This window comes from Accipiter gentilis, chromosome 23 (assembly GCF_929443795.1).
Source record: "Accipiter gentilis chromosome 23, bAccGen1.1, whole genome shotgun sequence".
Classification (NCBI taxonomy): Eukaryota; Metazoa; Chordata; class Aves; order Accipitriformes; family Accipitridae; genus Astur; species Astur gentilis.
The window spans coordinates 25,172,431-25,196,946 of NC_064902.1; the positions used below are offsets into that span (position 1 = coordinate 25,172,431).

The 24,516-nt window shown below is 41.7% G+C and overlaps 1 protein-coding gene across 2 annotated transcripts in view; it reads right to left on the minus strand.

The window, feature by feature from the left end:
- Nucleotides 1-24,516, minus strand: part of FGD5 (FYVE, RhoGEF and PH domain containing 5) — a 112,620-nt gene that overhangs the window by 19,481 nt on the left and 68,623 nt on the right. For both annotated transcript variants that reach the window (XM_049826584.1, XM_049826585.1), the window contains exons 6-12: nucleotides 22,301-22,452; nucleotides 20,134-20,290; nucleotides 16,303-16,390; nucleotides 13,247-13,297; nucleotides 11,594-11,652; nucleotides 8,120-8,191; nucleotides 6,564-6,632 (exon numbers count right to left, since the gene is read on the minus strand). In XM_049826584.1, coding sequence (XP_049682541.1) covers nucleotides 6,564-6,632; nucleotides 8,120-8,191; nucleotides 11,594-11,652; nucleotides 13,247-13,297; nucleotides 16,303-16,390; nucleotides 20,134-20,290; nucleotides 22,301-22,452 — 648 coding nt within the window. The remainder of the gene's footprint in view (nucleotides 1-6,563; nucleotides 6,633-8,119; nucleotides 8,192-11,593; nucleotides 11,653-13,246; nucleotides 13,298-16,302; nucleotides 16,391-20,133; nucleotides 20,291-22,300; nucleotides 22,453-24,516) is intronic.

Genomic DNA, 24,516 nt, shown 5'->3' on the forward strand with positions numbered 1-24,516 from the left:
TATGAACAAAGATGTGCAAAGGCAATGTAAAACCAAGGCATAGGTAATACTGTGTGATGTCAGACATGAGGCATCTTAATTGCAGAAATTCTCAAGAAATTAAAAAGCATATAGAAACCAGCTTCACTTGGATTCCTCTGTGACAAAGGCATTCAAATATAGCCAATTGGATGATAATATTATATTTTGGAAGGAAAACTGTGATAAAGAGAGACACAGAGAAGAAGGGAGGAAACTAAAGAATGATTTGGCAATAAAATAATGTATCCTGTATGACTGGAATTTTTGGGGTCTTGATAGTACTACCTGACCACCTAAAACTACTGGTGTAAAATTTTCACTAATTTGCTTGCCTGAAAAATAAACAGAAAGTGGAGCCTTATGGATGTTTTCTTAAAAGGTAATAGTTTAGCTTTCTTACAGAGCAGGAACAATGGTTCAAGAAAAATGACATGGAATTAATACTCATGGGATTAAATCCTTATCAGCTTGGACTTAACAGCAAAACTGTTGTTGCCTTTATTAGGGTAATGAGTTCACTTGTGGACACCACTTCATTAAGTAGCTGTCTGATTCACAGCAAATCAGGCTTATGTGCATTAGCTGCCCATCTTTAAAATGCAGATTCCCATTAACATGAGGCAAAATATACTGAAGAGTTACTTTCCCCAAAACTTTTACTTCAAATTTTACTACTTTTAAAAATTGAATTGGGTTTACTGAGTAGGATCAGCCAATATTTTTGTAGAAAATGCTGAAACATTTAATTCTAACAATTTAACAAAAAGCCTCCCATGCTGTCCTGCATTAGCCACTCTACTGTGTATTTCTCTGTGTCCTTCTAGTAAGTCTTAACTCATGTAGAGTTTAAAGCTCTTTTAATATAATGCTTCTCAACTGAGGATATAAAAGCATACTATCAAGTTAGAATAGGAGTCTTATGTTCTCTGTAGTCTAAAGTGGAGTATTTACTCTTTTGCAATAACACAACAGAATTTCCTTAGAACAAGGTGACAAATGGCTTGTCACAGAGTTTTTCTGTGATTTACTTATTGCTCCATAAATTACCCTCTGTGCCAACATTAATCCAGTCAGCAGTGACACCTGCAGGGTACTGACCACATGATCATTCCCAGTTTAACCATGGCTATGCATAACCAGAAAATTCATCACAACCTACTGCACACTGAGTATCTAGGAGAGTAAGGTAGAAAAAAATGAACAAATGTAAACCTTTCAGTGAAAAGCAGATGAAAGCTATTTTCACTTGATATTACTAGTAGCAACTAGGACTCCAGCAGCCAGATGGGAAAAAGGTAAAAAGACAGGCAGACTTTATTGCTAAAATCAAGAGAATACTCTGTGAAATAAGAGAATACTAGTGAAATCTCATATTTGCCTGGTGATTCTGCTATCTCCTGAATGTTCAAAGGATTATATGAGAAAACAGGACTTCCTCTGCCACTCGTCAGTGCCAGTACTTAAGGCTTGTTTCAAACCACAAGAACAGATAACTAGTTGTGGGCACTAAGCCCAGGGAAGTGAACTCCTAAGAGAGATTTTCAGGATTCTGGCATAATGTGCTACTGAGTTTCTTGAATAGCAAACTCCATTTATTTTATTTATTTTAAAAGTTATGTATTTCTTTAAAAAGCAACTCATTCTTTTATTACTGTTGACTAAGGATGACACCCTGGTGCATACCGTTGTCATGACAGCTCTGGTTAATATGCCTAGATTTTATTAAACATTAATGATGACTTTGCTTTACAATTGCTCATTGGACGTTTTTTTTTCCTCCTGTTTTTCTCTCCCACATATTATATAGCAGTGGGCTGTGACTCTGAGTTCCCATCAGCCACAGCTGGAAACAAGGAAATTATGACAAATATTTCAAAGCTTGCTAAGCAAGGCACACATATTCACGAAGAAAGGGTTTGTACTCACTGCTGTCTCCTTTGCCACATCTACGCTGGAGACCAAAGTGGTAGCTATATGAATGGTATGGACAGAACTAGCATCAGTACCAGTGGTTTCATGCATCCTTCTGCTTCACAGTGCATACTGTTCCTGAAGCAGTGAGGACTGGGCCATGATAAAAGTTGATCTTGCAGCCCCTCGGGAATCTGTGGTAGAAGAGATAGACTGCCATAACCCCCAGGGGAGTTCCCAGAAGTCCTTGGGCTTCAGACCAACTTCCTGTTTGCCAGAAAACTTTTGAATAAGTGGGATCCCCAAACTGCTCAGATATTGATATAGGAACAAATATTCCTATTCTGCACTGCTTTATGCATGCACACAGTCCCCAAAACAACAGTTGATAACACAGAGAAAGAAGGATACATCTGCTCTTTAATTATGTTTTTTTTCTGTTACTACTCTTTTTTCCCCCCTCTTTAAAGTCTTCTCTGTTGTGAAGGGAACTCAGTAACATTAGAGGTCAGTGCAAGTTTTCTAACCTACAGTGTCCGAATTTATTGATACAAACAAGTTTATCTATGCCCTGCTGAACTGCTGGCATCCATACGTAATGCACTCTCTGTCTAAAAGCTCCTACTATGTGTTAGGTTTTTCTGAATGTTTTAAAGGGTAGTTCATTATGGACCCTGTGGTGTTCTATTCAAGTCTGCGTTAAACACCCCCTGAGTGTCAGTGGAGCAGCCTGAATGTGTGCTGGGGCTGCATTTTCCAAGCTCTGACTCCAAAACCTCCTCTAGTCCAGCCCTGCCAGCTAGAGCATTAAACAGTCTCCCATTTGATAGCAGCTTCCTGCACCACACTTGCAACACAAGCAGCCTTTGTAGAGAAATTCTTGGAAGGGTGAGATAAGAGACAGTGTCTGAGTTGCAAAGTCCTGTGGTTGGGGGGCAATTAGGGGGCCTGCCAGCGTCAGCAGCCCATACTGTGCTACAAAGAGGCCCCAACATCCTTGTAAACAGAGACGGGACTCAGGAAACAGGCGCACAGCAAATCTCACCAAACATCCTGCCAGGAAACACCAAATTCAACAATACCATAAGCCTGCACAAAACAGCCAGCCCAAGTAACCTTGTGATACACACAACATACACCCACAGAAACATATGCACTTCAATAGCCCCTCACTGTGTGTCCTACACACTCATGCCTATATGAGCTGTACATGTACCATGCTCCTTGTGGGCATATATTCAGAGCCCAAGCATGCACATGACTGAAGCACACCCTGAATGCACAGGCCATTTAGGAGTCTGGCACATACCCAATTTTTAGAGCACTTTCTAACTGCAATGTTAGTTTGGTGGGCTCATCTCCTGGGATGTGTAGGGGTTAAATTCTCAGGTTTATCCTTCAGTGTATACTCTTCCACTGAAATTCTCTCCAGGTCCTGGGCTTGATTTAGCTTAGCTTCAGTCAGAGTAAGTTCACTACTAAGAACTTAAGAAAATGCTGTTCATGTAAAAATCTGTTTTGGGTAGCTAAGGTAAATACACTTATTTCATTCAAAGCTAAACCAAACTACACCTATACATGTTAGCTTCTGGTGATCTTTTTGAGTGGCAGCTGACGTGTGAAACATCAAAAAAAGCAGCCAGTTCTAAACATATTTTTTTTATTAATACATTAGGACAAATTCTTGTCCCACCTGAGTTTTGCCAGTGGCTTCTAAGGATTATGATCTGGTCCTTAGAAGATAAATAAATGTGGGTTTTAAGAGACAGTGGTTAGGATATTATTCTAGTCTCGGGGTTTTGTGGTTTTCAGTTGTTGGGTTTTTTCCACACAGTGTCCCCAAGCATCAGAATCAAGATGGCACATGTGTTGGGCTAGATGCACTGGCAGAGGGAAAGATATGTTCATGCAGGCCTTGGCTGTTACAAAATGGTGTTGGCGGTGATGGTTGGTAGGGCCTTAAGACTGATGCAGTAAAGATGCTATATGCCAAGATGAAAATATGTTGCCATAGCTATGCAGTAGTTGTCTCAATGTATCCACAGGCTAAACAGTCCATTAAGCAATTAATGAGTGGTGGTGGCACAACAGAGAATCCACAGCATTACCACTGACAAGCAGATAATGCACAACCATTCAGGTGTTAATGCAGGAATTACTATATTCCACAGTGACTTTGCTTTCCTGCATTTTCGCTATACATGCCATTGCTCTGCAAACCTGAGGAGCTTTCAGGGTGGAGGAGATGGAGTAAAAAAAATCACTGAACCCAAAGGCAGGTATTTGCCAATAAGTTTCAAACTGTTTCTAAGATTCAATCACCCCCGCCCCACCCCAACAGAAGACATAATACAGGAAGCCTGAAATGGGTGCAACTTCAGTGTGTTAGAGCAGGAAAGAAGCCAGTTTCATGTGTCTCTTGGTGCTTAAAAGTGACCGCTATGCTTTAGTCTAGCTCCATCACATACTTTGCATGAGAGCACATTTGGTCACAGTTTGCCTTTCTGACTGAAAGGAAGAAAAAACCGCTGTTTCTGAATACTGAGAGCATCTAATAACAACAGGACATTGGCTACTGTAACATCTCCAGCTGCCAAGAGACACTTCTCTCTTTGCAGTTAACATCCGGGTTTAAGCAGCTGAACTCTCCCCAGGAATCAAAAATAGTTCCTAAACTAGAAAGTGCCAGAAACTCATTTCTGTGCTTTCTTTGTTCCAGTAATACTTTCAGCCTCTCATGACTTTCAACATTTTGGACTACTTGAAATTTATCTCAGTTTATCCCAAGTTTAAATTATTTTCCTCTCAGTGTTTATTACCAACCTGATTTCTGATCTTCCTTCTAAATTCTTTGTATCAGTTATAATAGCTAGGTTTGTGACGCTTCAGTATTTGCCATAGCAGTGGATTATGATAGCAGTCACAAATGTACTGGAAGACAAAATGGTAACAACTTCTTGGAATTTGGTCCCAGCTTTAGCCACAACTCCAAAATGTTTTTGTAATACTAGCAAAGGTGAGAGTTTCAGAAGAGAGATCAGTAAGGAAGCAAGTATCCTCTATTATGAAGTGGTCATCAGTAGGCTTCAGAGTTACTACTGCTGAGAACACTTTCTTAAAACCAGCTTCTGGAGATTCTGGCGTGGCCATTTTCCCTTGGCTGCAACAAAGTCATGATTTTGACATTTATTGCTGTTGTTACAGTCCATTGATGCTGACTCAGTAAAACAGCACTGCAGCAATCTCATATTTGAAGATTTGGGTGAAATCCATCAGTTTCAGTACATGAAAGTCTGAATTTTTACAGAAACCAATGAAGCCATCAGAAAAGTGCAGTGCCAGTGCTGTGTCCCATCCCATCTGATCTTTGATTATGGCTGCAATACATGATCAAGGAGGCAAAGAAGCTTGTGCATCCACTCATGCACAAATAGGAAATATTAATAAGAGGGAGAAATAAGAAGCATTAATGGCAAAATGTGTGACTTCGGTAATAAGCCATCTCTCCTCCTCACAATGGTCCCAGGGTGAAAAGCTGTCAGCACTTATAGAGGCCACAGCAAGTATGTATTCCAGGCATATAAGCCATTTATTGTAAAATAAATTCTGCAAACAGTACTTTAATGTTAATAGCAGCAGTAATGCTCAGTTCTTTATGGCTCTTTTCTGGGAAGGGTCTCTAAAGAATTTTTCAGACATTAACAGGTTAGCAGGTAACAAACTCCTAAGACACAGGCAAGTATTATTTTCCCCTTCACACTGATAAATGCATAAAAATGGCCATGGTTACACAATAAGCTACCTGAAAAGTTGAAAACAGAGCTCAGGAGCCTGGAGTTTCAGATGCTCTCTAATTGCTCAATGTAGTGTATAATGCAAAACAGAAAGCATAAGTCTTAATAGCGTATCTCCAAAACAGTGGTTTTTCATCTGTTTTGATTTGCAAATACTTGCAATTTTTGCAGTAGGGTTGTGGACCCTTGTGAAGGGTATTCCAGCCAAGTGATGAAAGATTAATTTTTCTTAACTGTCTTAGAAGAATTTTGCAAACCATCACTGAAAACTGTTGCTCTAGTCAACAGGAAGCTGGAAGTGTGTCTTCAGAGGGACTATACCAAGGCAATGCACACAGTTGTCAGGTAATTTACATAGATGTGGACAGCAGGAACTAAAACCCAGTCCTTGAGCTTCAAGGATACAAATCTCCCAAGTGAGTCCAAAGAAAGCTTTCATAAACTTTAGCAGTAGGATGTTCTCTATTGATTCTAATCAGATTTCCTAAGGCCTTAGGGTTGGACTTTCAAGTGTGAAGCTTAATTGCTGAAAGTATTCAGGAGCTCCCATCCTCCTGATCACCTTGGAAACTTGCACTCCTTTGCAGAATTATGGCTTAGTCAAGGCTGTCTGTACATAGCTGTGGCACAAAGGGAGGGCTGCACAGCCCGTATTCTTGTATGCAGGGCCAACAGGACGTGTGAAAAGGGCTACAGTCCTGTTAGCAACAGAAACTCCCTCACCACATTGGTGCTGACAGTTAAATGACTTGCAGCCTGAAAGTTTCTGCCAGGGTTCAGGGCTGCGCAAGTGCAGAAGATATGAGAGAGACAGTAAAAATATAAAAGAAATCTTACCAAGAACAAATGCCGAGGGTGCCTGTTTTTGCCAGAGACTTTCATCAGCGTTCCTTCTTTAACAAAGATCTGAAGGAGAAAACAGCAGATTGTAATCCTGACACTTCTCATTCTGAATCGTACTGAGAAAAGAGAATATTCCTCCTGGGGAAAGAGCTACTCTAACTGCTTTCATCAGCACAGGAAGAGATAGATAACACTTGCTTCTAGCCTTACTCCTTATGAACTGGCTTAGTCTTTGCCTCCGTTAGCCCTGCTGCTCTTCATGGCTTGCGTTTGTATCAGTACCAAATGGTTAGAAACCCACTTGTCCTCAGCCCACTGCTTCTGCACTGTGGACTGTGCTCAGAGGTGACTGTCACTGATTGCAAAGCTAACATGTAATGGGCTTCAGAAAAGAACTCATGTTTAAAAATCCTTTAAAATAGACAGACCAAAAAGAAAAGGTGAAACCTTGGGTTTCAGCACACTACACCTACATAACTATGCCCGCATACATAATCTGTACATGTTTGCAAATGCAATACTTTGTTGGTCTGTATTGTTTCTATGTATGTAGATAGGACTATGTATGTAAGCAGCTAAACCAGCATACTAGAACTTGATTGCAATAACATCAGTGGATTAACAATCATCTACTTTTTTTTGGATGGAGAACAGAATCTGGTGTAGTTTTCCACTCTAGAACAATTTATAATCAAAAAGAGCAATCCCACAAATTCTGTATGTTGGGCTTTGCAGAATTTGTTAAAACCTTACCTGGTGAGGGCAAGTGAGAATACTGATGTTAGAGAATAAATAGGGGTTGACTGCAGTATTTGGCTGATGAAGATTCTTGCTCTACGAGTATGCATGCCTTGAAAATTGCTTCATGAGTTTTGCTAAAGATATTGGTGGACTGAAGGGAAATTTAGAGTTGCAGAACTCAAGAAAGAAATCTTTTGAAGTGTAGAGGCAGGTTAGAGCTGAGGAAACTGGGCAGCTTTAAAAGCCAGGAGAAGAAATTTGCATTTGATGTGGATGGGAAGACAGAGCTATACACTCCCCCACGTTTCTATTCATTTGTTGCTTAAAAATGATGTCTTCCATTAAAAGCACCACTGGGAAATGGTGAGAATAAAAAATTGAAAACAAATAATTTCCCCTGATTTAAGGCTTTTACCAAGCCAAATAAAACTCTGAGCCTTTCCAGGCTGCAAGCAATTCCTGCTAGTGTTGCAGCCTTTCAACAGGAGTATATAGGGAGGAAAATAGCAGTTCCATCAAAACACACTACACATGGGGTGGCTGAGGACAGCTGGAGTGAAAAGTCAAATGGCTTTTCTGTGTAAAAGTAGGGGCAATGCTTGTCTTTCCCAGCCTGAGACTCTGGGCACATCTCTTTGTGCACTGCCAGAGTGATGGTTTTTTACACAAAGCAATGCTCCCAACTCTTTATCACAGTAGCTCAGTAAACAACACCTGTAGACGCCTGAAATCTGGCCATCCACACAATCAGAGACATAGCTGGCTGGAAACAATGCCCTTATCAGCGTAGGTCTGCCTGCAGCACTCACCCTTCCTGGCTGGAGGAGGCCGCTCTGCCCTCTCACACTGTGCTCAATGTGTACCAGCTTCTGCAAGTTTTCCTGGGGGAGAGAAACAGCATTTAGGAGACCGCGTGGTGACTGTTCTTTAGACAAGCAGGCAAACTTTCCCTCACCCCTCCTCACCATTTTATTTCTCTAGAAGTGGTATTACAGAATTAGGTTTCAGAGAGATGTGAACCCAGGGATTTTACACCCAGAAAGTCTTACTCGAGCCTTATAGGTTTTATAAAACCTTATCATCTGCATTCACATCTGCTGTGGCCTTCTACAGTCCTGTTACCTCTGATAGCTCAGTTCGTCTTCAAAAGGACCTGCTAACTCCATACGATATTTATACAGTGGTCTCTTTGCTGAATTTATTGATCTGGGAACTAATAAACTGGAAGCAGAGAAAAAGTCCAGTATCTGCTCCAAAGGCCTGTGCATTACTGGCATGACACGTATAATCCAAAGCATGCTTTAATACTATAGAACTGTTGCTAGAATTATCTGGAGGTTTATATTCTGTGATAATGGATAAATGGCTTTGCAATAGGGGATTTAGAAGGTTAACTAGTAAACAGGCAATGAAACTGCATCTCTCTTTCAATGCTTTGCAAAAATCAGGAAGTTCATTATCAAACTCTGATACTATTAACTGCCTACCTGGTCTTAAAGCACAGTCAGTGGGTGCTGGCATGTGGCATGAATTTATCTACAAAGACGGTAAATAAGATTGATCTAGCTAAGCCTGTGCTCTCATAAAAAGATGATATTGGAAAGGAGAAAGAAGGGATGTCTGTACCTTTGCAATATTGCTAGAGTCTTTTCAAATCTCCTTCCATTTAGCAGGTGAGGCTGCTAAAACTGAGGCTTGTACACAGGATTCAGCTGTGGTTTTATCTGGTCAGAACAGTAGAATGGGCTGCACAGCAGCAATGAGTCATCACTGGAATATGTCTAAAAATTAGGAGTCTCTTGTCTAAGTTAGCTATTGTATCCTAAATCCTCACTTATGTACCCAGATAAACTACAGACTAAGGACCATATTTGATATAGCTTCAGACCTGTCAGCCTTTGACTACAGTTTTCTGTTATGACAGATAATGGTCTGTTTTCCTATGCTCCATTGACTGGCATTAAGATACCCCTGGGCTTAGTTAGACTCGATTAGATTGTACAATGTATCTGCCAGAATCAGCTAATTAAGAAGGCTATCACAGATACCAGAAGGAGCACATCCATGTCACCATGATGGTCTGTCAAGGCTAATTTACCTTGGATTTCAGCTAACACAATTAATGTACCTCTCTCAGCTTGCTTTTTGAGTCAAGCCTGAAGTACCTCCATATGTTACTGTCCTGGTGAAATATTACACTTGTTTAGCATGATACTAGGTTTAGTTATTAATCAGTAACCTCATATCAAACATATGGAAACACCTACAAGCCTTGACCAGCACAGGGCTGCATTGTGCCCATGCAATATAACTGGCAGTTGACACATTTTCAAGAATTCCAGGGATCACGTATCTCTTTTGCAATGCAGGAAGTAACAAATGGAATTTTTCAGGTCACTTCTAAAATACTATAGGCCAGCAAAATGGAAACAGAATCTATAAACTAATAGCACAGGAAATACCAGGGATCATGGGACAGCTGACATTTGCAAAAGACATTTGCAAAGGACTTTCCCATCACTAAAGGGTATTTTAGCTCTAGCAAAACTTGTCAAATTGACAGCTTCCACAATGGAAACCTGTTCTTCATCCACAGAAAAGGCGGTGCCCTCCTATGAGCACACTCATGGCCAATTCTAGTATTACTCATTGGGGTTTCTACAAAAGTGAGAGGAGAAGTTACTCCAGCTCAGATACATCTCAGCTTTTCTTAGGACTGCTGGCAGAGGTGCCTGTTGTAATGCTGACGTTTGCACTATGGACACATGTTCACAAGGAAATGGACAGAGAAGTATCAAACTCATTTCCTGGAGGAAGTCAAACAGCCATCACATGTGAAGGACAGTGATTTATCTGGGAATGTGGGGAGCTGAGGCATAGTTTCCCTACAGTTCCCTTAAAATTCCCTGTTTACATAGTTTTCTTCATTCTCCTTAAAACTATCATCATTTTCTTTTCAAATATCCTTCACAAACTATGATTAAAAAATGAAAACAAAGCTCCCCCAATTAGTATTGCAGATGTGGGTGGCTGAAATCCTTCTCTGGCCATTTTAGCAGTGAACTGCAGCTTCCATCATGTTATCATTATGTCTATACAGGAGGAACGCCTCCCCAAGGAATTCACCAGCTGTTAATAGCAACAATGATTTATAGCTTTTAGCATCTCAGGGCCTCTATTAGATTGTAGAATTTCAGAGAGCAATACAAACCCTGCTTAGTTCAAGTAGTGAATGTCTCCTAGAGTTACAGATAGACTTAATGCTAGGCAGTGATGGTATGCCTTATGCCTCTGTTTGCACATCTGTAAATTGTGAATAGTATTTTCCTACTTGATGAAAATTCTGTGAAGCTAGCTAATCTCACAACGTGTCTGAAAATCCTGGGTTAATTTTTCCTAGGGAAAAACTGCTAGAGTGTTTTTATCACAAAACAAAAAAGCTAATAATGAATCATTGACATTCTGCAGAAAATGTAGATCATAATTCAATGCTCCTGTCAGATTTTTGGAGTGTAGTTTGATGAGTTGATAAGTGGCAGCAGAAATCTTCCTCCTTCCAGGTACATGCCAAGTTTAAATTATTGCTTAGAACTTCAACAAGGTACATGACAAGTTATAAATGCTCAATCCTGAGTGGCATTGTTCAGTTTGTTCTGTAATTAGAGTACCTTCTTAAATTCTTTGCATTTTTTAAAATCTGAGATCTGCCTCTTTCCCCATCTGATAGCTACAAATTGAGACTGAAGCTCTGAGCCTGCTTCTCCTGAAGCCAGTGGTGAAATTACTACAGATCAACATGAAGTCCAACTGGTGGGTTTCTGGTTTTGTGCAGAGATGATCTCAAGCCATGACAACAGATTATCACCTATTCTCCTGAAGTAAAAGGGATTCCAGAATTGTGGAAAATTACATAAATGAGTTCGAAATGTATCTTTGACAGTACAATTGTGATGTCTTCAACATTTCATATCTAAAAACATCCCAGGCTAGAAATAGAACCATGAAAATTCCCGTCTCTCATGTCATTGCTTCACACACCATTTCAGCAACCCCAAGAGGGAAAAAAATCTGTGCTGCTTGCTGTGGTGACTTACATCTTGCACAGCTGCACTAAAGGGCATAAACCTACTCCGTATCTGCACTACTGTAAGTCAGATCTGTATAAACCCTTGAGTATCACCGTGGAGGAGGCTTCAGAATTTAGCAGAGATATGTATTCACTTCAGCAGATGTGCAGAAAAGACACTATTGATCAGGAGAGCATGTGTCATGGTAGGACTCACCGCTTGGAGCATGCTGTCGTTGGCTCGGTCTGTGATTTCAGAAACAACGAATAAGGCAGCTGAGGGATGAAGCAAAACAAACACCATAAATAACATGAAAGAGTAGGAGAATAACCCAAATTCCTTCTGTCTGTAAGGGCATCTTTTAAAAAAATCAAACAACATCCCCAGAAGCAGCTTCTTTAACTTCTTTGGCACCTTCAGAATGAAACTGCCCAGAAAAGACAAGGCACAGTGCTGTTATTTCCCCTTCCCTTCATCATTCTCTTGTGCAAAACTCTGCATCATATTTGTGCTGACCAAGCGAACTCACAAGGTCCCTTTTAAGCACCTAGCATGGCACAAAATCTTTTTGTGATGTTTTCTAGTTGCAGATTTTTGGCAATCAGAGCTTGTGGTAGGGAGAGATTTATGTAACACAGCTTTAGCTATCCAAAAGCATGGCAATCTAAGGTGATCTGTTTCCCCTTACTGCCGAGGGAGAGGACAGGTCATCCCTTTCTCACAGAAGTGTGTATGAAATGTTGACATAAATTAACACTCAAAGCATTTCCCACTGGCAAATAACCTGGGTCAGGGCATGTTTGCTGGCCCTGAGAGCAGTGACATAACATGGCTCAGGTCCTTATCTCAGATCTCTTCCCCTGTAGAACAGGGCATCCTATCTGTTTCTGGGTGTAATGTAGGGAGCATGCTAGCCATCACTGGCCAGAAATGTGACAAGCGTGTGCTAAACCACAAACGAGATAGGCAGTTGTGGCCACAAGGCTCGAGCATCTGCCCTGGCCTTGTTTAAATTACTGGTATAGCTGTGGTCCCACTGTCAGTGACTAGGGTCCTAAATCTTGCACAAGACTCTATGTCAGAACAGACTGACCTTTGGTCAGTCGAAGGCCTTACCACTATGAGTTGGTTTGGATTTACACTCAGTGTAACAGAGGTGAACTGGTTTCATTAATACAATGTTATTCCTGCTTACTCCAGTGTGGAAGCCACTCCCACTGAAGCCACAGCTAAACCTTGCTTTGACTTCAGTGGGAGTAAGAGACTTCTGTTTTATCCATCTGATGTGTTGGAAAGGATGGTGTTAGCAGCTGAACATCTAGATTTGTTCTTGATTATGTAGAACTGATTTTTATGCAATGTCTTTCAAGTTTACTTACGTTTAAGGAATCCAGAGATACCCAATTCAAACCTCCTGGGTTTCTCCAAAGTTCACAAAACACAGCAGGCATACCATAGATAATGGTACACACACAAGCAGGTGGAGCCATCCCAATTGACTTTACAATGACCAGGCCAAATATAGACAGAACCAAAGAGGACTAGGATTTCCCCACTGACTGGGGCAGAACTACAGTATCTGCACCATGCTTGTCTAGATGATAATTTCTTCTTCTGTAAGTTCATGATGTCAAAACTATAGGAAGCCCACATGTTTCAATGACAAAAAGATAGGTTTCTTGGCGTAAATAATTTGTCTAAATTAGTAATCAGTTCTTACAGATCTTACATCTAACAGATCTTACATCTAACCTATTGACAGATAATCTTGAAAATAATCCTCTTCCATATATTACCACTATAGATCCTGTACCTCTTTGGAAGCAGAGTTAACAAAGCAGAATTTTTGTTCTACCCATTTCATTTTACCTTGTGTGGCTTCATACTCTGTAGAATCAGGGCAAAGATTATTCAAGTAATCTGTAGAAAATAATCAAACACAGACATCCAGTAATCAGAATACAAATCCACATAATTGGTAGTAGTATTAGCTAAAACATAAAATCTTAATTTTACAATCATAGAATGGTTTGGGTTGGAAGGGACCTTAAAAATCATCTAGTACAACCCCCCTGCCATGGGCAGGGACATCTTTCACTAGACCTGGTTGCTCAAAGCCCCATCCAACCTGACCTTGAACACTTCCAGGGATAGGGCATCCACAGTAATGTCCCATATCACTTTATTCCCAAATAATTAAGTGTATAAAGCCTTTTTCCAAAGCAAAACTCATATTTTACTTCATTCTGCTTTGAGAATCAATGCAAGAGCATTGATACAGATTTGGACTCATCACATAACTTGGCAGGTAGGAACAACTAAACAGAGAGTGACAAAAATATTTTCGTGTTTCTCAGCCTAAAGAATTTCTGCGTAGCACCACTTTACAAATAATTGTTTTTCTAATGAATTCTATATTCCCATCTGAATGAATGGGGATGGCTGTAATGACTGATTTTCTGTATTTATAGTAAATCAATTACATGCATTTTATAGACACAGGAAGGAGACTCTGGTTCTGTACATGCAGAGTTCAATGATTACTACAGAACTCAATCTCATTCTGAGGTTCTGTAAAATACACACAATAGGACTTACGTTTACAGGAATTATATTTGCATTATATTCAAACCTTTAACCTGTCAGTTTTGTTTGGACTGCTTGCCTTGGATCGTCTGTCTCTTCTTTGCCTGTGTCTTTATGCTTTTAATGACTGTAGTATCTAAGTGCCACCATTTTAAAAGCCTAATCCTGAAATACTTCATTCTTATCTTTCTGATGAATCCAGGCTCCTAAATTCTGCATCCAATAATTAGGCGTCTGTGCTGAGAATGGTGCTGTGCATGGATATCCATTCCCTCAAATGTCCTATCCATAGCTGTTTCTCTTTCTAGTGCTGTGCCCTCCCTGGCATCCCAAAATCTACCTGGCTTTTACATGCATTCAGGAAAGCATCTGCTGGTACTCAGGCAGGCAGCAAGGGGTTGTGTGGTGTTATCAGGCAATATTTAGCATTCCTTTTCACAGCTGCAAGCTCTGTCCTTGGCTATGGACTTTTAACTGAGTGGGCAATTCCTTTTGGCTGTAGTGCAGTAATTGGCAACCAATATCCTCATAAAATACCCTTCCTTATCTGGTAGAAACAGCCAGTTATGAACACACAAGTACACCTGCATATTTTATTTTTTTTTTTTATGCTGTCTAGGGAATCTGAAGGACTGCACTGTTCCAGACCTACTCTGTCCTAGCAGGCAAAGAGGGGCTTGGTTTCTTGAGGTGAAGAACTGAAGCAGTAAACCTATTTTCTGAAATAGCTTTATCCAGAAGACCTTATCTTACTACACACGAAAGCTTTTCTTTTCCCAGTTAGTGCCAGTACCTGGGACAAGGAGGAGCTCAAGTTGCTTCAAACATAGATGGAATCCAATCACTGGAGTTGCACTGAATTCCAGCTCTCTCACAAAATACCATGCTTCATGTTTGCAATTTACCTTGTGGACCACAGAAATGGGCAGAGAAAATGGAGCATAGTGGGGGTATTTCTGACAGGGACATGCCAAGTCTTTTTTCTTAGATGCAGTATTTGTGTGCATGCACTAAAAACACTGTAAGGATCATGTGAGATTACTAAGTACTGCAACCAGGAAGTCTGGAAGGTTGTCCTTAATGTAAACACACCCAGAGAGGGAAGCAAGTCAGACACGAAAAAAGGCCTACTCTTGGCACCCGGTGTTCATTTGTATTGCTTGTACTAAAAAAGCAAAACCAGCTGTGAATAATGAGTTACATCCTTGATCAAAGTGTCTGAAGCAAGATGAAACCGCTGCTAATCTGTGCTGTGAATAAAAATTTAATATGGTCACTTTGTTCTGCTGCATCTATAGGAGTCCCTTCTAATATGCTGTGCCCTTCATCAGCTGTTGAGTATGGGCAAGGTTTATGGATTCCTTTTTACTGTCCCACACATAACTCATCTTGCATCCCTCTCCACCCACACATATACATACTCCCAAAGCATTTCTCCATCTTTATGTCTATGGATCCTTGCTCTTTTGTGTTCTGATCTGACTAAATTACTGGACAACACTGAGATTCATTGTTACATTTCACCATTTCCTTCCCCAGCCAGTTCATTTGTTAGAAACCTAAACTTCACAGTTCTTTCTAGGCGCCACATCCTGCTTCAGAAAGCTTGCTCCCCTCACAGGCTCAGACTTGCTAGATTTGCTGTGGCTTGCAGAGAATGAGCCACCAGAGGGAACACAACCCCCTTGGAGACACTCCAGGTGGGAGTGATATATATGGTCTTGAATGTAAAGGGAAGATGTTACTGTAAATGTAAAATCTGTAAACGTACTGTTAATGTAAATTTGGATCTCTGCCTCCTACAATGCAGAGAAATTGGACTGGGATTTTGACTTAAACTTATCACTAGCCTTAGGTGTACTGTACATAGGGCTTAGGGTGCAGTACTGGGTACAACTGCTTTGTTGATAGAGTACAAGTGGATGGTGCTTGCCACTGTCATATAGGATGCAATGCAGTCCCCTTGCTTGGGACTACAGTCCCCTACTGTCTTTGGTAATTGCCCTTGACATAACTAAAATCAAACCTGTTTGCTGGCAGTGAGGCTGAACTCTGCCTCTCCTAATTCACGGAAGGAAAAAGCCAAGAAGGAATGGCTAAAACCACCTGACTACACGTTTTTGTGACCTTTCAGCATGGTTGTGCTGAAGAAGTGCCCACTCCTTCCCAGGCTCTCTGACATTTCCTGAGTCCTGTACTAAGCATATTGAAGTTCCCAGGAAATTCCACACTGCTTCAGCCCTGTTTTAGCTGTCTTGGCACCAACATGTGGCACAGTGGAGGCACAGAACATCATGGGAGGGTTTCCATTGAGTAGCTTTGACAGTGATTTTACTGACCTGTGAGCAGCACACGATACTGGAAGACACGCTGCACCACTTTCAAAAGCTGGTGTTTCACATTCTGAGGGCTGCCACCAGAGCTCTGCTGTCCTCAATGAAAGGGAAAGGAAACACAAAGATCAGGGATGTGTGAGCTCAGCAGCACACTGTCATCTCCACCTGATACGTACGATGAAAGTTTGCTACCAGTTGCATGCACAAATTCCATTGAACCATTCCCAATTTACCCAGCTTGCCAGGGGGTATTGTCTTTGTGACTATAAAGAAGTACTGTAAACAGTTTATTTCCTATGGCATCATTCACAAATAGTTTGGACTCAGATGGAAAAGGGAGGAAAGTGAATACCATTTAGAAGGTAAGCCATAAAGATTTTAGGGTGGCATCAGAAGGCAGAGGTATCAGATCTCAGTGAGGCTTGTCATTGTTGTTCCTTTTTTGGACTGAAAGTTTCTTCTGCCTGCAACTTTTTAGTATCTTATTTCAAGACAAGGGATTGAGCAAAATACAGCAAGTATTGTGATTGAGTTGGAACTCAATGTCCAGAGAGTGTTTACAAGAAAATAAAGTGAGGTTGTGATCTGATTTAACACACACATGGAAAAATAGCAGCATTTTTCTCTTTACCTTTACTCTTTAGATTCAACTCAATTGCATGTTGCCGCATATCAGGCTCAGTCAGCATGGGTTTATGAAAGGCAAGTCCTGCTTGACCAACCTGATCTCCTTTTATGACAAAGTGACCCACTTAGTGGATGAGGAAAAGGCTGCAGATGTTGTTTACGTGGACTTTAGCAAAGCCTTTGACATCATTTCCTACAGCATTCTCCTGGAGAAACTGGCTGCTCATGCCTTGGATGGGCATACTCTTTGCTGGGTAAAAAACTGGCTGGATGGCCAGGCCCAAAGTGTGGTGGTGAATGGAGTTAAATGCAGTTGGTGGCCCTTGACAAGTGGTGTTCCCCAGGGCTCAGTAGCGGTGCCAGTTCTGTTTAATATCTTTATCATTTATCTGAATGAGGGGATTGAGTGCACACTCAGTAAGTTTGCAGACAACACTGCATTTGGCAGGAATGTTGATCTGCTTGAGGGTAGAAAGGCTCTACCAGAGGGATCTGGACAGGCTGGATTGATGGGTCAAGGCTAGTTGTATAACATTCAGCTGAGTGCCGGGTTCTGCACTTGGGTCACAACAACCCCATGCAGTGATACAGGCTTGGGGAGAGTGGCTGGAAAGCTGCCTGGTGGAAAAGGACCTGGGGGTGCTGGTCAACAGCTGGCTGACTATGAGCCAGCAGTGTGCCCAGGTGGCCAAGAAGGCCAATAGCATTCTGGCTTTTGTCAGAAATAGTGTGGCCAGCAGGACTAGGGAAGTGATCATCCCCCTGTACTCAGCACTGGTAAGGCTGCACATCAAACACTGTGTTCAGTTTTGGGCCCCTCACTACACGAAAGACATTGAGGTGCTGGAGCATGTCCAAAGAAGGGCAACGAAGCTGGTGAAGGGCCTGGAGCACAAGTCTTATGAGGAACAGCTGAGGATAACTGGGGTTGTTTAGTCTGGAGGAAAGGAAGCACAGGAAAGGGGCTTGTACTGACGTGGGGGTTGGTCTCTTTTCCCAGGTAACAAGTGATAGGATGAGAGGAAACGGCCTTAAGTTGTGCCAGGGGAGGTTTAGATTGGATATTAGGAAAAATTTCTTCACTGAAAGGGTTATCAAGCACTGGAACAGGCTGCCCAGGGAGGTGGTTTGAGTTACCATCCCTGGTGGTATTTCAAAGACATGGCGCTTAGGGACATGGTTTAGTGGCAGTGTTAGGTTTACGGTTGGACTCAATGATCTTGAGGGTCTTTTCCAACCTAAATGATTCTATTCTGTAAGGGCTCAATTAAAATTGGAAAACTTGCTGTATATCTATTAAGTGTCACAACACTGCTGCAAAAACAATAGCAAGCCACAAAACTCAATCCTCAAAAGTCTCCACATCGCCAGAGGCACCAAGAAACAGAACCTTACAGTACCCGAGAGGAGTGGCACAAAACCCAGATGGTTCCTTACAAGGTGGAAGTCTAAAATCCAGTCTAATTTCAGGGGGTTTCAGTGTTCATTGATAAACATTTCTGAAGTGTTTGCCACTTGTGAAGGGACAAAATGAGAATAGGAATCTAACTGTTTAAAGGAAGGCTGGCAAGAGACAACGTTTTCCAAGACAGCAGAGATGTCTCTTGTTACTGCATTACTCCTCTAACTGGCTGATTACCATCACCAAATGTGCATTCAGGGTTGTGCTGAACATTCCCAGTCCCCCATACTCAAGTCAAAGGTGCCAGAAACAAGATGAGGCCCTAAATTCTGTGTTGTTAGACTGGAAGGCTATAGTGGTCATGCTTTAAAAAAATGTCATAGGAAAGGACTTAGACACACCTCCCCCCCATTTGTGTGTGTATGCATGCATATAAGAGGGCAAGAAGTTACAGAGCTCACTGATTCTAGGGCAAAATCCTGCTGATCTCATCCTAGGAAAAGCCTCATCTGTTTTCTTAGAAATAAGAGCTAAATCTCAGGGTTGATAGTTAAGACAGAAGTGTGTAGGCCTGTGGCTGGAGGGGTGCTGGAAATACAGGCTTTCACTAGAAAGCCTGCATTTGCCAAGTTCATGTTCAGAGCAGGGTGAGCCACCAGAGATTCCCTCAGCTGCTAACAGGAAATAATTGTGACTGCAAGGTATCTGTTTGTAAATGCTGACTTCCAAATGTCTTCTGAAATTAATTGTTATCCTTAATATTTCACATGTGCTGCAGAATAAAACACAATCCATACCCCATTGAGCTGGCATTCTAAATAACCTTTAAGGTCCGATCACTAATTTATCCTCACAGCCCCTCTGCCACCCAAGTGCACATTGTTATTTCTCTTACTAGATAAAGATAATAAGAAACAGGGGTTCTAGACCCACAATAAAACAGCATAGCTTTTAACCATTTTAGCTCAATAGAGTCAGTGTAGCCCAGCTGAACTTTCCCATCCACATATGGGTTTATGCTTTTGAAATTATGTGAAGTGGCCACAGTGCCAGTACTTTAAAATGTAATCAGGAATCATGGAATTTCTGTCACATGTATCTTGATGGTGTTTTTCAGTTTTTCAGCACCTATGACTGAGTTAACACAACTGGAAAATACCTGTTTCTTGCTACATGGGCAGAGATTACAGGCCTAGGAGTTACAGACCATTCAGGGAGTCTAGATGAAAAGAACCCTGTTTGTGTCTTCCTGTGCAGTTCAGTGTTGCCTGTCACAACATCCTCTGTAAACAGAGGAAGCAGTTAACAGGCATTTAAAAATACAGAGAAATGCAATTGTAAAGATGTTGTGGGTTGATTGCTGCCAGCCGCTAAGCACCTACCTATACAGGCTAACCTTCACTTCATCCTGACCAGACCCAATATAAAAGAAAGGAATGAAAATGCAGTGAAAGAAGAGACAATATGAAGAGATGGTAATAATAAAAAACTTAATAAGTTAATACGTGACTGAGAAACTACTCCATTATGTGCATATATTTCAGCAAAATATAGTCACGGATCTGTAGATTCTGTACATACATACATTCTGTATGCACACACAGGGGCGTGTGGGTAACAGAAACAGAAACACAACATGCACATGTGAACACCTCACTTCCGTTTTAGCACCAGGATGTGTGAACAGAGCTATTCTCCCATTTTATCCTGTGTGAACACTGGAGGAGTTGTAGAAAAAATATCTTTGAGTAAGCCCTGTGGCACAACCATGCATTAATGCAGGTAAAAAAACATGGGAGCCTTACCTCAAACTCCTGAATTATGGTAGCCAGTTGGGAATATTTAAGGCAGGTTTCATCTAGCAAAGCCAAATTCCTATCAAACTGCATAATGTATGCTGTGTGGTGATTCAGCCTTGATTTTCTGGAGAGAAAAACATCAGCAACTTTCTGGTGTTCCTCCCTAAGGCCACAGAAAGAAAAGAAGCAGCAAACAAATAAATAAATAAAAATTAAAGAAGAACCATACTCCTTTCTCATTGTATTAGACCCACAGTGGTGAAGGATATTGTGCAGCTAAAGCCTGGGTTAAATGGCAGGGAAGAGGCAGTGCTTCATGGACATACTGGACAACAAAGTGGGGTGCTGTTCAATGGGCACCATGGGGGGCTGATCCTTTGGCTGTGCCTTTGCCATGGCAGCACTGTGTGTCCATAGTGGATACAATGTCTCCTTTCTGGACACAGCTTCTGCTTCTCCAAACAGACCTTCCAGCTGCTGCAGTGCTTTGAGCACTGGTTGTGTGGGATAATACAACGTCTTCCGTTGTAATATCATATCTTCAGCTCTCCTTCATTGCCCCCTTCTCAGCACTGCCCTACCATCATCCATCTCAGCACCCAGTTGCACGGTACAGTACAGTACCCAGTTGCATCTCAGTACAGTTGCACAGTACTGTAATATTTATGAAGCATGTACAGGGAGAGAACAGGACAAAATCTGTGACTGCAAAAGAGTGATCATAGTTAGGAGAGGAACATGAGTTCCTGGGGATGTCAGAGCAACAGTGTCTGGGGGAGCTCAGGCACATGGAAGGACTTACTGGAAGGTTCAAGGGTGGTGGTCACCTGGGAACCTGTATGAGTGCAGCCATATGCCACGTGTCATTCTGTTGTGTTGACAGCATTTGCAATACAGCCCTCTTTTTTCTCCAGTGTCACAGAGTAGTTCTGGACAGAATCTTAGGGCATTTCCAGTTGTGTCCCTTTTGTCTGAGAGAACAAGCAGGATGCTGCTAGAGTAGGACTATGACTTCTTTAGGACGCAACAAGCCATTTTAGATCCCAGCCGAAAACACCGCTTCTGTTTGTGGTATGAGTGTATAAATCATAAATCACTGATGAAATTTTTTAAGTCTTTCTGCCATTTGTAACAGTCCCTTGGTGGACATGAACCAATATAACATTCTCTTTAGCCTTTTCTTTCCTTGTTGTGTGCTTTGACTTGAAAGTGCAGGGCTGACAAGGAGAGCTGTGCCCTGCATTTAGGATTGTTAGTGAAAAGTTCTCCTGATCTAATCGACTTCCTTAACTGCTCAGGGGCAGTGCTGGGATAGGATCAGCCACTGCCTCCTGGACTCCAGCAAGGTGGAGGTGTGAGGCTGCATGGTCCATCATAAGCTGTCAGAGCCAGAGTAGTTAAGTCTAGGCCAGGGCTTGTGCTAGCTGCTGTCGGTTTAGTCAGCTTGGGTCTGCAGAGGTAATTTCTCTTAGACATTCTTATTCCAACAGTTTGATACACTACGGCCTGGCAGCCTGGCTTAGGTCAGAGGTCTCCTTAACTGAATGAATTTTTGAGCTTTGTCTGTCTTAGGCATGGTCTTATTCTCTCATGGAAAGACTTGCCCTATAAGGATGTTTGGCTTATATGGAGTCCCTCAGCAGGCTGACAGCGTCTGTTTGGCTTGGAAGCCTAGCCCGTGCAGAGCCCTGCCTTAGTGCTGCGAGTGATGGGGTGTCCCTTATCTGAGAGCTACGCAGTGGCTATGTAGATTTCTGTAAGCAGATGATTCTTTAGGACCAATTCTGATATTTGTTGTTCCTGCTTCCTATGGCATGAGCCTGTGATCTTCAGGCCACAAGTGTGAAGCTGCTTGGTGATGTCTGTGAACTAGCATCAGAGGATAACAAATATGAAGCAGGCTGTCCGCACACTGACTGACAGGGCTGTTTTGGAGTCATGGGCTGTGCACTGCGTAAATGTTTCAGTATTTGGTTTCTTAGCCTGACAGCCTCTACATTTACTTCCTTCCTGCCTGGATGCAAAAGCTGCCAAAGTAGTTCAGGTTCCACTCCTATCATGTCTGCTGGAATCCCAGCCTCTCTGCCAGTGGGATCAAGGAAACACCGACAAGTTCACCCACCTGCTGTGAAGGGTATGTTAAGGCTACCAAACCATGCCATTCTATACTTGCCATTTAAGGACTCTTTCTTCCAGTTGTCCCAGGATGTCTTGGTGTAATTCATAAATTTCAGGGAGTTCACTTAAGCCCTGCTTGAGTTTAACTTCTTCCTGTTCATTTTCAGCTTCTTCTCCAAGCACTTTCAAGATACCTTCATAGAAATCCTGTGAACAACAATACAGAAATTGGGCAAACAGACTTAAAGTCTCTTTTCTGAAATTACCATTACAATTTCTCAACTCCTAAACTCTGCTTTAGTCATAGCATATGTTTTTTTCCATCCATTAGTTCACACACATTTTCAGCTGAATTCCACAATGCTGTCAACCCAATATCGAACATTTCACCTGACCAAGCCATCAGACCCTTATGCATACAATGAGTTTGGTATCTTTTTATTTACCTTGCCTTTTTTTCCTGTTTTTCTAGATGTAGCTGGTCTCATTTTTATAGCGTTTCTTAACCAGAAACATAGTTTTTAAAAATGAAGGATGAGCTTCTCCTGTCACTTCATTGGGTCCAACAGCTTGACATGAAAAACATCAATGTGTACAAGTCTTGTGCTAAAATTTGCAACGCTTGTCTCCAAATGTGAACTTAAAGAGAGGAAGAAGCTATACATTTAAGCTATGGAAGAAATAATTTTCCCTATGAAACCTAACTGAGACCTTTTTTCCTCATCTTAGAAATGGTTTTGATCCTGAAGTGATTTATAAATTATGTGGGCACAGGAGTAATTTCCTCTGTATTAAAATGTAGCTAGCTCTGGTACATATTAGGGCACCTGTTTAAGAGTGCATAGCAAAATGTTTCCCCAGCTTTGACTTGGAAGTGAGGAATAAGGCCTCCATCTCAAACTGCAGTGATAATTTGTTTTAAATCCCTGGGCATTAGAAAATCATCCCAGCAGCAGCCAGCAAATATTTTGTGTGCAAAACGTTGCTTAAGTCTCCTTCATCCAGAGCTCTGGATGCTGAAATGTTTTCAGGGAAAAGCTCAATTCCTACAAAATCCATCTTCTCTGCTTCATGCTTGTAAAGGAGCCTTTGCTGGCACCTGGATACACTCAAGAGACTTTAGCTCCTGTGGTGCCCTGGCCCTTTGCAGGTTCCTACCAGCCACTGTTTCTTTCCCCTGCTTGCCGCTGCCAGACACATCCCCTCTTCACAGGCAGTGGCTAGAGAAGCTCAGGCATTTAAAGCTGCCTGGGCTTTGTGGAGGTCTGTCCTGGTTTCAGCTGGGATAGAGTTAATTTTCTTCCTAGTAGCTGACACAGTGTTATGTTTTGGATTCAGTATGAGAAGAACGTTGATAACACATTGATGTTTTCGGTTGTTGCTAAGTAGTGTTTAGACTAAGTCAAGGATTTTTCAGCTCTTCATGCCCAGCCAGCAAGAAGGCTGGAGGGGCACAAGAAGTTGGGAGGAGACATAGCCAGGACAGCTGACCCAAACTGGCCAAAGGGATATTCTATACCATGTGACATCATGCCCAGTATATAAACTAGGGGGAGTTGGCTTGGGGGTGCGGATTGCTGCTCGGGAGCTAACTGGGCATTAGTAGGCGAGTGGTGAGCAATTGCATTGTGCATCACTTGTGTTGTATATTACAATTCTATTATTATTATATTATTATTATTATATTATTTTCTTCCTTTCTGTCCTATTAAACTGTTGTCATCTCAACCCATGCGTTTTACTTTTTTTTTTTCCCTCATTATCTCCCCCCATCGCACTGGGTGGGGGGGAAGTGAGTGAGTGGCTGCATAGTGCTTAGTTGCTGGCTGGGGTTATACCATGACAAGGTCTGAATGCAAACTGTGGCAATGGGGTGCAATGCAATACACCACACAACAAGGCAGGAAGGCTGATGCTGTGCAGAGGTATAACTAATGCTTTGCTGCTGAGTAGCATAAGGCAGCTTCCTAATCCAAGGATTCTGGCTGCCTTTGCCAGGAGCTAGGGCACTGTAACTAGATGGTTTATCTTCATAGTAGTATCTGTTGTTCAAAAGCAGCAGCCTTCATTCAAGAAAATTAAAAGGGTATGATTTCAGCACCTGCTTCTTCAGTATTGCTACAAAGTACAAGTAATTGAAAAGCTTTAGTATAGTATTCAGTGTTTGTCTGAGGATGGTCCTGCAGAACTGTTACAGGTTTAATTCTCCTCTGTATTCCCTGTAAAGAGATGACTCCGTGTGTTCCTCCATCAGGGTCAGACTGGGCTCTT